The sequence below is a fragment of the Barbus barbus genome (assembly GCF_936440315.1).
Source record: "Barbus barbus genome assembly, chromosome: 30".
In the NCBI taxonomy this organism is placed as follows: Eukaryota; Metazoa; Chordata; class Actinopteri; order Cypriniformes; family Cyprinidae; genus Barbus; species Barbus barbus.
The window spans coordinates 17199811-17212371 of NC_136758.1; the positions used below are offsets into that span (position 1 = coordinate 17199811).

Genomic DNA, 12561 nt, shown 5'->3' on the forward strand with positions numbered 1-12561 from the left:
TGATTGGTCAATCAAAGGGCGCTACTGCATGCGATTGGCTCATTCTGTCGTGTGAAAGTTCACCGGTTTGTTTTGACTTTGCAGGACACGAGATGCGTTTTCGCTGAACTTGAGAGTGTTATAAAGCAATTATAGCTTTTATTTATAATTAATGACGTGTTTATGACACTGTAAGAGAGACTGTCAGGAGGAGAGCTTTGGATTGTTTTAGACTCCGCAATCATGCTTATGTGTAGAAAGTGGTTGGTGTGCTCGCTGAGGGGTCAGTATAGGAGCTTGAGTTTCTCAGCCTCCCGCAGGAGTGTTATGCCCGCATGGGTCATCGACAAATACGGGAAAAACGAGGTGTTGAGATTCACCAAGAACGCAGCGCTTCCGATCATCCACTATCCCAATGAAGTGATCGTGAAGGTGCACGCTGCGGGCTTAAACCCCATCGACATCAGTATGAGGGGTATGTGACGGTGATTTCACCGTATTTATATGTCCAGTTTATTGTGGCATTTAAAAAGCAATGTATGAATCTTGGATGGTTCAGAAAAGTTTCTTATGACAATGAGTGGCATGACCATATTTCTTAAAGAAAATATTTGAACTGTCATAATTGTGAGTTGCCTAGTCATTATGAGCTGTCATTATATCACCATGTTGCAGGTGTTCTTTATATAGCCTACTATTATATTATATTTTTAAATTTCATTTTAATTTTAGCTCAATGTTTAGTAAGTTTTGTTGTGTTTTTGCCATTTGTATTCATTTTTTCTTTTAAATTGTATTGTTATATGGTTTTTCTATTTAGTACATCTGTGTAACATTATACAATAATATATTGCCATATATTAATAGACCAATCGAAACCAAGTTTTCCTGAAATCCCTAAACCTCAGTGTTTCAAAACACCTTAGCAACGCCCTAGCAACCACCAAGAACACCAGCATCTGCAGAGCAACAAGCTTGTTGATGAGTTTCGCATGATCAAGCACTGCTTGAGAAATGGTAAAACTGTAGATGAACAGATTTTCTAAACGTTAAGATGCAGTGTTTCGGAGGACATATGCAGGTGTAGTTTTTTTTTTTTTTTTTTAAATAGTAATATTTAGTAAAAATCTAAATCTAAATTTACGAAACTGCCTTAAATGTACAGAGTGAATTCATCCTCACCTTTGCACCAGTTTGCCTATATGCAAAGTCATGTAAAAACAAATCACTTTATTGTGTTCTTGTGTAAGAATGAGTCACAAGGCATGTTGGGATCAGCCTAAATTGGTCTTTAACCTTAGAAGACCCAAATATAGAAAAAGCCTGTGAAAAAATTATTTCACCTTTTAAATCTTGTTGAGGCCTCTCATACAGAAATACAATGCTGCTTGAAAGTTTGTGAACCCTTTAGAATTTTCTATATTTCTGCATAAATATGACCCAAAACATAATCAGATTTTCATATCATATATTTTCATAAGTCCTGAAAGTAGACAAATAGAACCCAATCAAACAAATGAGACAAAAATATGAATATAATTCTTTGTCATTTATTTATTGAGAAAAATGATCCAGTGTGACATCTGTGTGTTGCGAAATTATGTGAATCTTTGCTTTCAGTATCTGGTGTGACCCCTATTTGCTGCAGTAACTGAAGGTAAAGTTTCTTGTAAATGCTGATCAGTCCTGCACAATAACATGTAGGAGTTTTAGCCCATTCCATAGTGCAGAACCACTTAAACTCTGTGATGTTGGTGGGTTTCCTCCTATGAATTGCTTGCTTAGGTCCTTCCACAACATTTTAATTGGATGAATGTCTGGACTTTGACTCAGCCATTCCAATGCAGTAACTTTGTTCTTCTTTAACCATTCTTTGGATGACTTGTGTCCATGGGGTTGTTGTCTTGCTGCATGACCCACGTTCTCTTGAGACTCTGTTCTTAAACAGATATCCTGACGTTTTCCTTTAGAATTTGATGGTGTAATTCATTGTTCCATCAAAGATGGCAGGCTGTCCTGGCCAAGATGCAGCTAAACAGGCCCAAGCCATGATACTACCACCACCATGTTTCACAGATGGCATAAGATTCTTAAGCTGGAATACAGTGTGTTCTTTTCTCCAAACATAATAGCTTCTCATTTAAACTAATAAGTTGTATTTTGGTTTCATCCATCCAGTAAACCTTTCTCCAATAATCCTCTGGCTTGTCCACATAATCTTTAGCAAGCAATTTTCTTTTTGGAGAACAGTGGCTTTCTTCTTGCAACTCTGCCATGCACACCATGGTTGCTCAGTGTTCTCCTGATGGTGCGCTCATGAACATTAACATTAGCCAATGTGAGAAAGGCCTTTAGTTGCTTAGAAGTTACCCCGAGAACTTTTGCAACCTCGCAGACTATTACACGTTCTGCTTTGGAGTGATCTTTGTTGGTCGACCACTTCTCAGGAAGGTAACAGAGGTCTTGAATTTCCTCCAGTTGTCCACAATCTGTCTGACTGTGGTTTTGTGGAGTCCAAACTCTTTAGAGATGGTTTTGTAACCTTTTGTAGCCTGATGAGCAGCATCAACTCTTTTTCTGAGGTCCTCAGTAATCTACTTTGTTCGTGACATCATTCACGTCTATAAACATGATCAGACTTTGATAGATCCCTGTTCTTTGAATAAAACAGGTCATGTACTGACATTTGATAGTCATTGCACTGACTGAAAACACCTCTGCACAGATGGACTCTAATTTCACCTTTAAATTAACTGCTAATCCCAGAGATTCATATACATTTGCCACTCACAGATATGCAATATTGGATCATTTTCCTGAATAAATAAATGACAAAGAAAATATTTTTGTCTCATTTGTTTGACTGGGTTCTCTTTGTCTACTTTCAGCACTTGTGCGAAAATCTGATTATGTTTTGGGTCATATTTATGCAGAAATATAGAAAATTCTGAAGGGTTCACAAACTTTCCAGCAGCACTGTATATATTATATATAAATGTTTTTACATTTTATTGGCATATTTTTGGCATTGTGCTCTTTGGATAGCAGAATGTCAGTGATTTTACTCACTGTCTGAACAAATGTAGAGAACATCTAAAGGTTAATTTGCTGGGTGAAATGCTTCTGTAACCCCATTGCAATAGTCTATGTATGTATACACACTTTAAAATATTCTTCATGACTTGACTTTAAAAATGTATCTTGTATCGCAGTCCATCTCAAAGTCACTGTTCTCATTTTGGACAGCATCAGTGATATACAGTTGGGCAAAAAATATTTAGTCAGCCACCAATTGTGCAAGTTCTCCCACTTAAAAAGATGAGAGAGGCCTGTATTTTTCATCATAGGTACACTTCAACTATGAGAGACAGAATGGGGGGAAAGAATCCAGGAAATCACATTGTAGGATTTTTAATGAATTAATTGGTAAATTCCTCGGTAAAATAAGTATTTGGTCACCTACAAACAAGCAAGATTTCTGGCTCTCACAGACCTGTAACTTCATCTTTAAGAGGCTCCTCTGTCCTCCACTTGTTGCCTGACTAACTTATCAACTTGAACTTATCAATTAATAATCATAAAATCTCAAAATGGTAACAAAAAGATGGTACAATTCATCCATGTAATGTGCAAGGTGCACAGGCTAATTTTGCTACCAACGTTGGAAAATCGCAACACTGACATAACAAGCTCAAAATCTAAAATGATTAATGCATTCAACAATACCTTAATATCTACATGATCTACACGTTAATAATCACAGAAAAAGTATTTTAGGCATTTTACTTGAATGTAGATTCATCCAGTCCTGTAAAACAAGATGATGTGCTTCAAGGGAAGTTCGCAGGTTGTGTGAGTTTATGGCCAGGTAAATAGGCCTGTTTTTAAAATCGAGCATCCTATAGCATTGCAAGGCTGAAAAATAGGACCCATTAGTTGTGCAAATGTGGTCTTAGAGTAAAAAAACATGAGCTGCTTTATTTTAGTCAAGCTAAAACTGATGTTGTAATATTACAACAGTGAGCCTTACAGTGTTTATGCCATAAATGCTTAAGAAGAGCATGTATTTAATTTTAAAATGTACAGTAGATATATTAAAACATTTTTGGTAAGAGTTTATAGTACACGTAATGAAGTCTTTCTTTGATGTTTCTTGTAGGTGGTTATGGAGCAGCTACTATGTCCATGAAACGTGACCCTCTGAACATGAACCAGTCAGGCAGTGAGTTTCCTCTAATCCTGGGGCGCGATGTATCCGGAGAGATCATGGAATGTGGGCTAGATGTGAGCTACTTTAAACCAGGAGATCAGGTGCCCTATGCAGATATTATATCATATATAATTTTAACTATATCTATATAATGTACACTAATAACCCTAAACCACAAGTCGTCAGTTATTCAGACCAGTGTCTGCTTGTTTTTCTCTGTCAGGTGTGGGCCGCTATCCCTCCGTGGAAGCAGGGCAGCCTGGCAGAGTTTGTAGTTCTCAGTGCCAATGAGGTAATATTCGGACTCATGTTTTATATGATAAACAGATAAAAACATTTAACACATGGATCATTCACACATAGATTAAGAGCACAATACAACAGTTGTCCATAACGCATTCTCTATGTATAGAAGTTTAAGGTTCATGTCTGTGATTCAGGTGTCACATAAACCCAAATCACTGAGGCATGTTGAAGCAGCATCCATCCCGTATGTGGCAGCAACAGTCTGGTCTGCCATCGTCAACACTGGTGGTCTGAACAAAGACAACGGTTCTAAGAAACGGCAAGTATTTCAGCGATTGTCTCATATTGTCTGTTGTTTCTGTTGAGCCGAGCTGAGTCTTAAGTTCATCCAGTTAAAGGGGTCATATTACATGGAATCAAAAAAAAAAAGACAATTTAAACTTTTTTTTATATTTTGTCCAAAGCAGCATTGATACTATTATTCCTAACACTTGCAGAAGAATTAAATAGAGTGAAATGTGGGAAACGACATGCCACTGTATTCCATTTCAAATGCTTAAATGTTTGAAATGCAATCAATTTAATCCTAAAGAACAGAGGAAAATTACTTAAAATATATCTTATGATCCCTATATACTAAAAATACTTGTTGCTGTTCCTCTCTGCTTTTTATATTGTCTTTTTCTGTCTCTTGTTTTATCTCCAGCCTCTGATTCCGTTAATTATGTCTTCGTAGTATTAACTGAATTAACATGTACCAAAATTAGATTAGGAATCTCAAAATAATTACAAAATAATATTAACTACCGGATTGAAGCATTTATTTTACAAATGTGCTACATTATGTAGCAGATTCTTCTTATTTAAAGACAATCGTACAATTATAAGCAGGAAGTTCTGCTTTGCTTGCTACGTAATGATCTCAGCCACACTTGAACACAACAAGGATGATTTGAAATCATTCTTACTTTATTTTTAGCGGTTAGTTAATTAAGATGTAATAGATCTATCCTGTTCTTGTGCAGCGTTCTTATACTGGGAGGATCAGGAGGAGTGGGAACCTTAGCTATACAGGTGATAATAATGATAAATCTTTGCATTTTTCCATTTTGCGTAATCATTTTACAAAAAATGTTGGAGTCACATTAAAACTTATCTTTTGTATTTCATCTCTTTAATGAATAATAAAACACATAATCATCTGTGTGTAATACCCTTATATATTATATATATTTTTATTAAGTTTTTGCTTCTCTGCAGATGGTAAATGCCTGGGGTGCCCATGTGACTGTAACATGTTCCCAGAATGCCGAGCGGCTGGTGAGAGATCTGGGTGCTGGTGATGTCGTGGACTACACTGCTGGACCGGTCGAAAAACAACTACAGACATTACAAAAGTTGGTTTTTGGGCAACCAGTTTGTGACTTTTTTGTTGAACTTGTGATTGACATTGAGTTTATTTCTCTCTCTCTCTCTCTCTCTCTCAGGTTTGATTTGATTTTAGACAATATTGGGGGTGAAATTGAGAAATGGGCACTAGATCTTCTGAAACCCTGGAATGGTGCTAAATACGTTACTCTAGTAACACCGTTCCTGCATAACACAGACCGACTGGGCCTCGCAGACGGAATGATGCAGTCTGGAGTCACCATAGGATGCAAAGTGCTGAAGGTAGGGACTTGAATAATCAAGGAACTTTGCTGCCGTACCGTGGGTGCAGCAGGCGCAATGATATGACACAGCGCCTGAAAGTAGTCCCCAGCTATATCATAATGTAACTACAGAAGAGTCAAGTTTTAAATAGGAAAATTATAAAACTCTTTGGTCATTTTTGAGCGAGATGCTAATGGTCTAATCCGATTCAATGATCTATGCTAAGCTAAGATAAAAGTGCTACCGCCAGACCCGGAGATCGGCTGAATGGATTCAAAAACATAAAATGGATTTGTTTATCTCTTGGGGAGTTCCTCCCACCCTACAAACCAGATTTTTCTTTACTGTCTGACTATCAGAAGCCAGACCTGAGAAGCGGTTGTAGTTTGAGTTTATATATACAATACTGGTCAAAAGTTTGGGGACTTTTTTGAATGATTTTGAAATAAGTATTTAATGCCCAGCAAGGCTGCATGTATTTAATCAAAAGTACAGTAAATTTCTATTCAAAAATATTGTAATAGTGTAAATAGTGTAATTTATTCCTGTGATGGCAAAACTGAAATTTCAGCAGCCATTACTCTAGTTGTTACTGTTAGGTGAGCCTTCAGAAATTATTTTAATATGCTCAAGAAACATTTCTTATATTTTTTGGATTTTGGATTTTTTGATGAATAGAAAGTTCAAAAGAACAGCATTTATTTGAAATTAATTTTTTCTTGTAACATTATAAATGTCTTTACTGTTTCTTTTGATCAATTTAATGCACCCCTGCTGAATAAAATTATGATCCTAATCTTATTAACTCTTACTTTTTTTTGTGGTTTCTCAGAGTACTCTTCTTGGCAGTTGTTGCTGTTTTTGCAGGAAATCCAAACTGGTCTCTTTTTTCTGACATTAAATCAACACACAAATGCCTTGTATACATAGTATCCTAGTACAGTACAAACATATGTTTTGCACATGTATTTATGATGTCAATTCTTCTATTTTGTTAATTATCTAGCAAAATCCTGAAACTTTCCACCTTTGAATTAGATTATAAGTCCCAGGTGCCTTTTTAACACACATTCACAGTTACTCTCATGGGACACAATGTCACATAAAGTCATGAGCAGTGATCTCACTGCAGCTGCTGATGACCCAGTAAATGGCCCAGTAACATTTCATGATTAAACACACTTTCTTTTCACAGCCATGACCCACCTTTTTCACAGCTTTACACCGCCCTGTCCTGTGGCATATAGGAATAGAATAAATGATTTAATGAATGTATATACTGATCCAGAATGGATGAGGGTAGAATGAAAGAAATGAAATCAAGAAGGGTCAGGAACCTAAACCTGATCGCCTGACACCGTTTCACTCTTTTGTGGAGTCGGAGATGTGGAGGTAGGAGGTTGTTCAGTACTAACTCTCTCTCTCTCTCTCTCTCTCTCTCTCTTGTTCTCAGCACCTCAGGAAAGGAGTGCACTACCGCTGGGGTTTCTTTGCTCCGAGCGGCCCTACGCTGGATGAGATTAGCGAAATGGTTGATGCTGGAAAGGTACAGCAGCCTGAGTTTGTCTGATGTTTGTGAGAGACTCCTTCTCTTCCTTTCTCTTTAATTAGTTCTCTTAACTGTCATCTTATATATATGATTCTCAGTTTTGGCACTTTGGGTTGTTCACACTGACAGTGATTTACATCAGTCATAACTCAAGGCAGATGGGGGGGAGTGAATAACCAACACTCTCTCCACCCTCAATACCACAACTGAGGTGAGACCCTTGAGCAAGGCACCAAACCCCGAAACGATTGCTTATCAAAACAGAATCACATCTTATCTTTACCAGCAATACAGTATATCTGTGATCACACTTGTACATTTACTTGCGGCTCTGCATCTTGTGCTGTTTCTTTGAATGCAGAAACGAGACAGAACAGTCACTATCAACTTGCGTTATGACAACTTGTCTGCTTCATGGTGGGAACAACAGTATGAAGAGTTGCTAACCTTATGATAGCCATCAGATGTTGCAGATAGCAGACAGATACACAAGACAAACACGTCATTGAAAGGGTAGCTGTGTGATTTGTGAATTCAATATCAGACATTTCAGAAAAGCAAGAAACCATATGAAAAAGTTAAAAGTTCATATTTTAATTGAATATATCCTTTATACGTTAATGTTAAACAGCATGCAAGGGAGCTTTTCTGTATTGGTAAGCTAGCAGATTTTTTTAAAGAACGTACATATGTTAAAAATAACATAGTGAAACATTACAGCAGTACAGCAGGCAGGAAATGTATCATCTTGTTTCCTTTAAAGCATGTGCTGTTATGCCTGCATGTCCTGTGTGTTTGCTAAGCAGCTAGATTGTGTTTCCGCTCTCAACTTTAAAAGACTATGTTTGTTTCGAGAATATATTCACGATAATACAATGATAATGAAATGATTAATATTTTATGACAATGTTTGGCCAGACTTTAGTTAACCCTGTTGGAAGTCTAAACATGTATTTACTAACACTTCACATAATCCATTGACGTTTGATAAGGAGTTTAAATAAATCAGTTCACCTGGTCATGTTTCCTCAAGACACCGTAAACAGTACTTTTACCATGAAGGTGACATGAACATATTACAGGTACAGTCAAAGTATAACTTGGTTCGTGTGTGGGTCAAACCAGCATCTGTTTGTTTACCAGCTCAGTGTTTTAACCGCAGCATCACACCACACCTACAGCTAACCTACTATACACGCACCACCCAATTCTGCACAACCGAATGCATTGCAAGTGCATATTCAAAGTTGATAGTCAGTGGATTTGGATGAGATTAACATGATACCAATGAGTCATTATCATGTAAAACTCCAGGCATTATCCTAGACCTCCCAGGAATAATATTTGTGTTCTGTTTTGTCATTGTAGGTCCGTCCTGTGGTGGAGGAAGTGTTCTCATTTGCTCAAGTGCCCCAAGCCTTTCAGAAAGTAGAGCAGGGTCATGCTCGTGGCAAAACTGTGGTTTCCGTCACTGAGGACCAAAAAGAGTAACTATGGCAACCAAAAACATATGCTGGGACATTTTTGAAAGTGTCTGTTGAATTAAAAACATTTATCTAATGGCAAGTGTCTTTTATTTTGCATTACAAAATTAGCAGACATGTCCCATTCATTATTTGAAATACATTACTCTAATATTCATAAACAACTTAAAGTCAAAACAAACAGAATAAAAAAGTTTTATTCTAAATGTAACAGTGTATTTTGGAAATATGGGCATGGACGCACAAAAACTACAACAGATTACTAAACGCATCAGAAAATATACACACACAAAAATCTTTGTAAAAGAAAACAGAGAAAAAGCTCTAAGAGAAGAACAGCAGATCAAGGAATATCTGCCTTTCAAATGAGTGAGTTTGTGAACAGGAGTCAACTGATGCCAGATCAGCACAGCTAGGAGGAAATGTTTCTAGAATGTTCTAATATGTGCAATAGTGCTTTTTAGACTTTTTGCAGAATATTCTGACATACAAAAAAAATACTTTATACAGCAACTGTAAATTTGTAGGAGTCAACAAGTTCCCACATTTTGCTTTCAGCTAGATTGAATAGCAGATGAATAGATGTTGCCTTACATTCAGTAAGGTCTATAATACCTGTTTGTTTTCTCATTCATCTGAACAGCAGTTGCTCATCTGGTGCAGGAGCTCTTGGAAGTATGCAATTTAAAATGTGCAGTTTTTTTCTCATGAGTGCTTGGTTCTGCAGCCAGGTTGCTTTGAGCCAATCATCTGCGATATTAATGTGATTAATTACTCTGGAGCCACAAGAAAATAATGTCTTGACTGCTGATTGGCTGATGGCACCACAACAACATGCACAAGCCTTTTACTAGCAACCATCCTGAGATGTGACATGAAAGGCTGCAGACAAGAAAGAAGCCTATTTCAAGCTTTCAGGAGCCATTAAGCTTTTAAGGCACCAGTAAACATCTACTATACTCCGTACTATTAGTATACGACTATACGAAGTATCTATTATTTATATATTTTATGCAAAAACAATAATTTAGTCAGAATACACAGCTACTTATAAATGGAAGAAGGTGCTTTTTGCCCCTAAAAAGTGTAGTTATGACAGGCAAGGGGTAAACTGGGACATACTAACAAGACTAACCTTGACTCTTTGCTGACACAAAAAAAAAATAAACAAGGTCACCTGAAGTACAGCTACAAACAAATTGTGATGCTAGTGCGCCACCTTTGGTACTGTCAATGCATTGCAAGCAGAACAGTAATGTTTCTGGGTCAATGCAGAGAGTAACAAGTACTAGCACAAAAGATGACGAAACTGTGGCAGGTCTCTTTATGGTCCTTCAAGTAGTCGAAGGACTTCAGCTGAATGTCCAAAGATACATCACTCATGTATACAACTGTAATCTAGATGGATGATTTCAAAAGATTTGGTCCCGCACACATTCTTATCTGAGGGTAATGATCACATAAGTGACAGAGACTCATCGGAGTCATTTATGGGGTATAGATTCCCTTCATCTTGTCATTGCACAAGAGCCTCAGATGATTTAGGGTTTCTGCTGAATAGCAGGCGTTACAGAAATGCCTCAGATTTGACTGGAGCACTAAAGGATTTCCACAGTCCATCTCTGGTTGGTTTTCTGCTCATCAAAGGCGTTGAGAATCACCTGGTTTTTATCATACTGTTGGCCACCTAGATGAAGAACAGATAAAGAAGGTCAAACTCCTTTCAATTTCAACAGGCTTTTTATATTTAAATTACACTTCCAGTTAAAAGTTTAGATTCAGACTTTTTTATAATAAAAGCTGAACGTTCTAATAATAAGAAATGTTTCTTGCGCACCAAATCAGAAGGATCATGTGACACTGAGGAATGGAGTAACGGCTGCTGAAAATTCAGCTTTGCATCAAAGCTTTGATACAAATAGCATTTTAAAAAACGTTACTTTAAATTGTAATGATCTTACACAATATTGCTGTTTCATTGTATTTTTATCAAATAAATACAAATAAAGGTAGACAGACAAGGTGTGACACATTAAGTGGCCAGGTTCTGCTGTGCTGACTGACGTCAGGGTGGCGCTCAAATTACAGAAATTTGAACCACAAACTAAATTCTGACTCACTCTGAATTCAGACAAACAAAACAAGCCATACAGCAGTGATCTTTCATCAGAGATTATTGTCACAGTCCAAATAAATAATTTACCCTCATTTTAATTGTTGTTTGATGCCCCTGATCTCCTGCTTTACATGTAAAAATAATTTTTCAATCTGTTCCCTTAAAAAAAATCTGACCAATGAATGAATGTTCCAGTTGTTTGTTGTGGCTAAATACATTCTGTAAAGATGTTACTCACAAAGAGTCATTTCTAGCCAAAGAAAAACTTTTCATTTTGACCATAAAACCCTTCTAAATGTTATTTTTTTTAATAATATATTTTAATTATATGGATATTTTATTAGAATAGTTTGTGGAATATTATTAGCATTTAGTTAATATTCAGTCGAGTGTTAAATGCTAGCCGCTTCATCTGTAATACAGATTCAGACACATCTTTGCCTCTGACAGGATGCTGTGGTATGCATGTAGGGTGGCAGTGCAGTTACCCGAGCAGATCGAGCGAAGTTGCTAATAGATGTGATATTAGAATGTGTCATCAGTAAGCGATTAGGAGCTCACCAGTGGAGGGTGCAGTTTTATGACAGACAGAAACACACACACGCCCCATGTGCATGTGAATGTTTTACTGTTTATTGTTCCATTCCAACCATTCTGTTTCATTTCATTGTCTTTTCTTTTATTCACATGTATAAAGTACTGACCTTTGACCTCCAGCACAAGGTCGGGTTTGAGATTGTTGCGTATGATTCCGTCTCCTGTGATGCTCCAGAACTGATTGTCTTTGCCTGGTTCAGGTGAGATATTCAACCTGCCACCTGCCATCACCACACCTCCAGACGTCTCCACACAACAGTCCTCCACCAGCTGAAGAGGAAAAAGCCAGAGAGATGGTGGTCATGATGAGTAAACAGAGCCATAGTCGAAATCACTCGAGTACAGCATCAGATCTGGAGAGGTGATCAAAGTCTCAAGTACCTTGCAACGCAGTAGACCGTTCTCATAGACCCATATCTGCTCTGGACCACCAGTTTCCTCCAGCATTTGAACCCGAAGCAGCTTTAAATCATCCAGAGGTCCAGTCAGAGACATCAAGTAGCCTGTCTCTGCACTACGCAGCCGGAAATAAACACGTTTCTATTGAGAAAGACACAGAAGATACATGGTCATGTCTACTATAGATAAAGTTTGCCTCAATCTGCTTAATAAACTCTAACCTGCTAGTATTATTATGTAATCATGGGTATTAACAGTCTCATTTTGGATTAACTGGAGTGTCTTTATGTCCACATGTTGTAAATGTGCTGGGTTTGCCCTGCCTTTA

General features: G+C 37.3%; 2 protein-coding genes across 4 annotated transcripts in view; one reads left to right on the forward strand and one right to left on the reverse strand.

Annotated features, from left to right (window-relative positions):
* Positions 1–32: 32 nt before the first annotated feature.
* Positions 33–9195, forward strand: rtn4ip1 (reticulon 4 interacting protein 1). Of its 2 annotated transcripts, XM_079386148.1 has the most exons (10): positions 33–454; positions 4139–4290; positions 4413–4481; positions 4630–4754; positions 5461–5509; positions 5696–5832; positions 5923–6106; positions 7542–7634; positions 7736–7848; positions 9006–9195. In XM_079386148.1, exons 1-9 carry the CDS (start codon positions 223–225, stop codon positions 7811–7813), a joined length of 1119 nt encoding a protein of 372 aa, XP_079242274.1. In that variant the 5' UTR covers positions 33–222; the 3' UTR covers positions 7814–7848; positions 9006–9195. The 2 variants fall into 2 exon arrangements, with proteins under 2 accessions (XP_079242274.1, XP_079242273.1); XM_079386147.1 differs by lacking the exon at positions 7736–7848.
* The window catches only part of LOC306850491 (uncharacterized protein), a 39279-nt gene continuing 35911 nt past the window's right edge, over positions 9194–12561 (reverse strand). For both annotated transcript variants that reach the window (XM_079386145.1, XM_079386146.1), the window contains 3 exons: positions 12216–12374; positions 11942–12104; positions 9194–10808 (listed from right to left, as the gene is read on the reverse strand). In XM_079386145.1, the coding sequence (XP_079242271.1) occupies positions 10720–10808; positions 11942–12104; positions 12216–12374 (411 nt within the window). In that variant the 3' untranslated portion in view covers positions 9194–10719. The remainder of the gene's footprint in view (positions 10809–11941; positions 12105–12215; positions 12375–12561) is intronic.

Excerpts from the sequence above, each read along its gene's own strand:
- rtn4ip1 (XM_079386147.1), top strand. The coding sequence starts at position 223 with ATGCTTATGTGTAGAAAGTGGTTGGTGTGCTCGCTGAGGGGTCAGTAT. Across the intron at positions 4,291-4,412 it reads ACTTTAAACCAGGAGATCAG|GTGTGGGCCGCTATCCCTCC; the intron begins GTGCCCTATGCA and ends TTTCTCTGTCAG. Across the intron at positions 5,510-5,695 it reads TGGGAACCTTAGCTATACAG|ATGGTAAATGCCTGGGGTGC; the intron begins GTGATAATAATG and ends GCTTCTCTGCAG.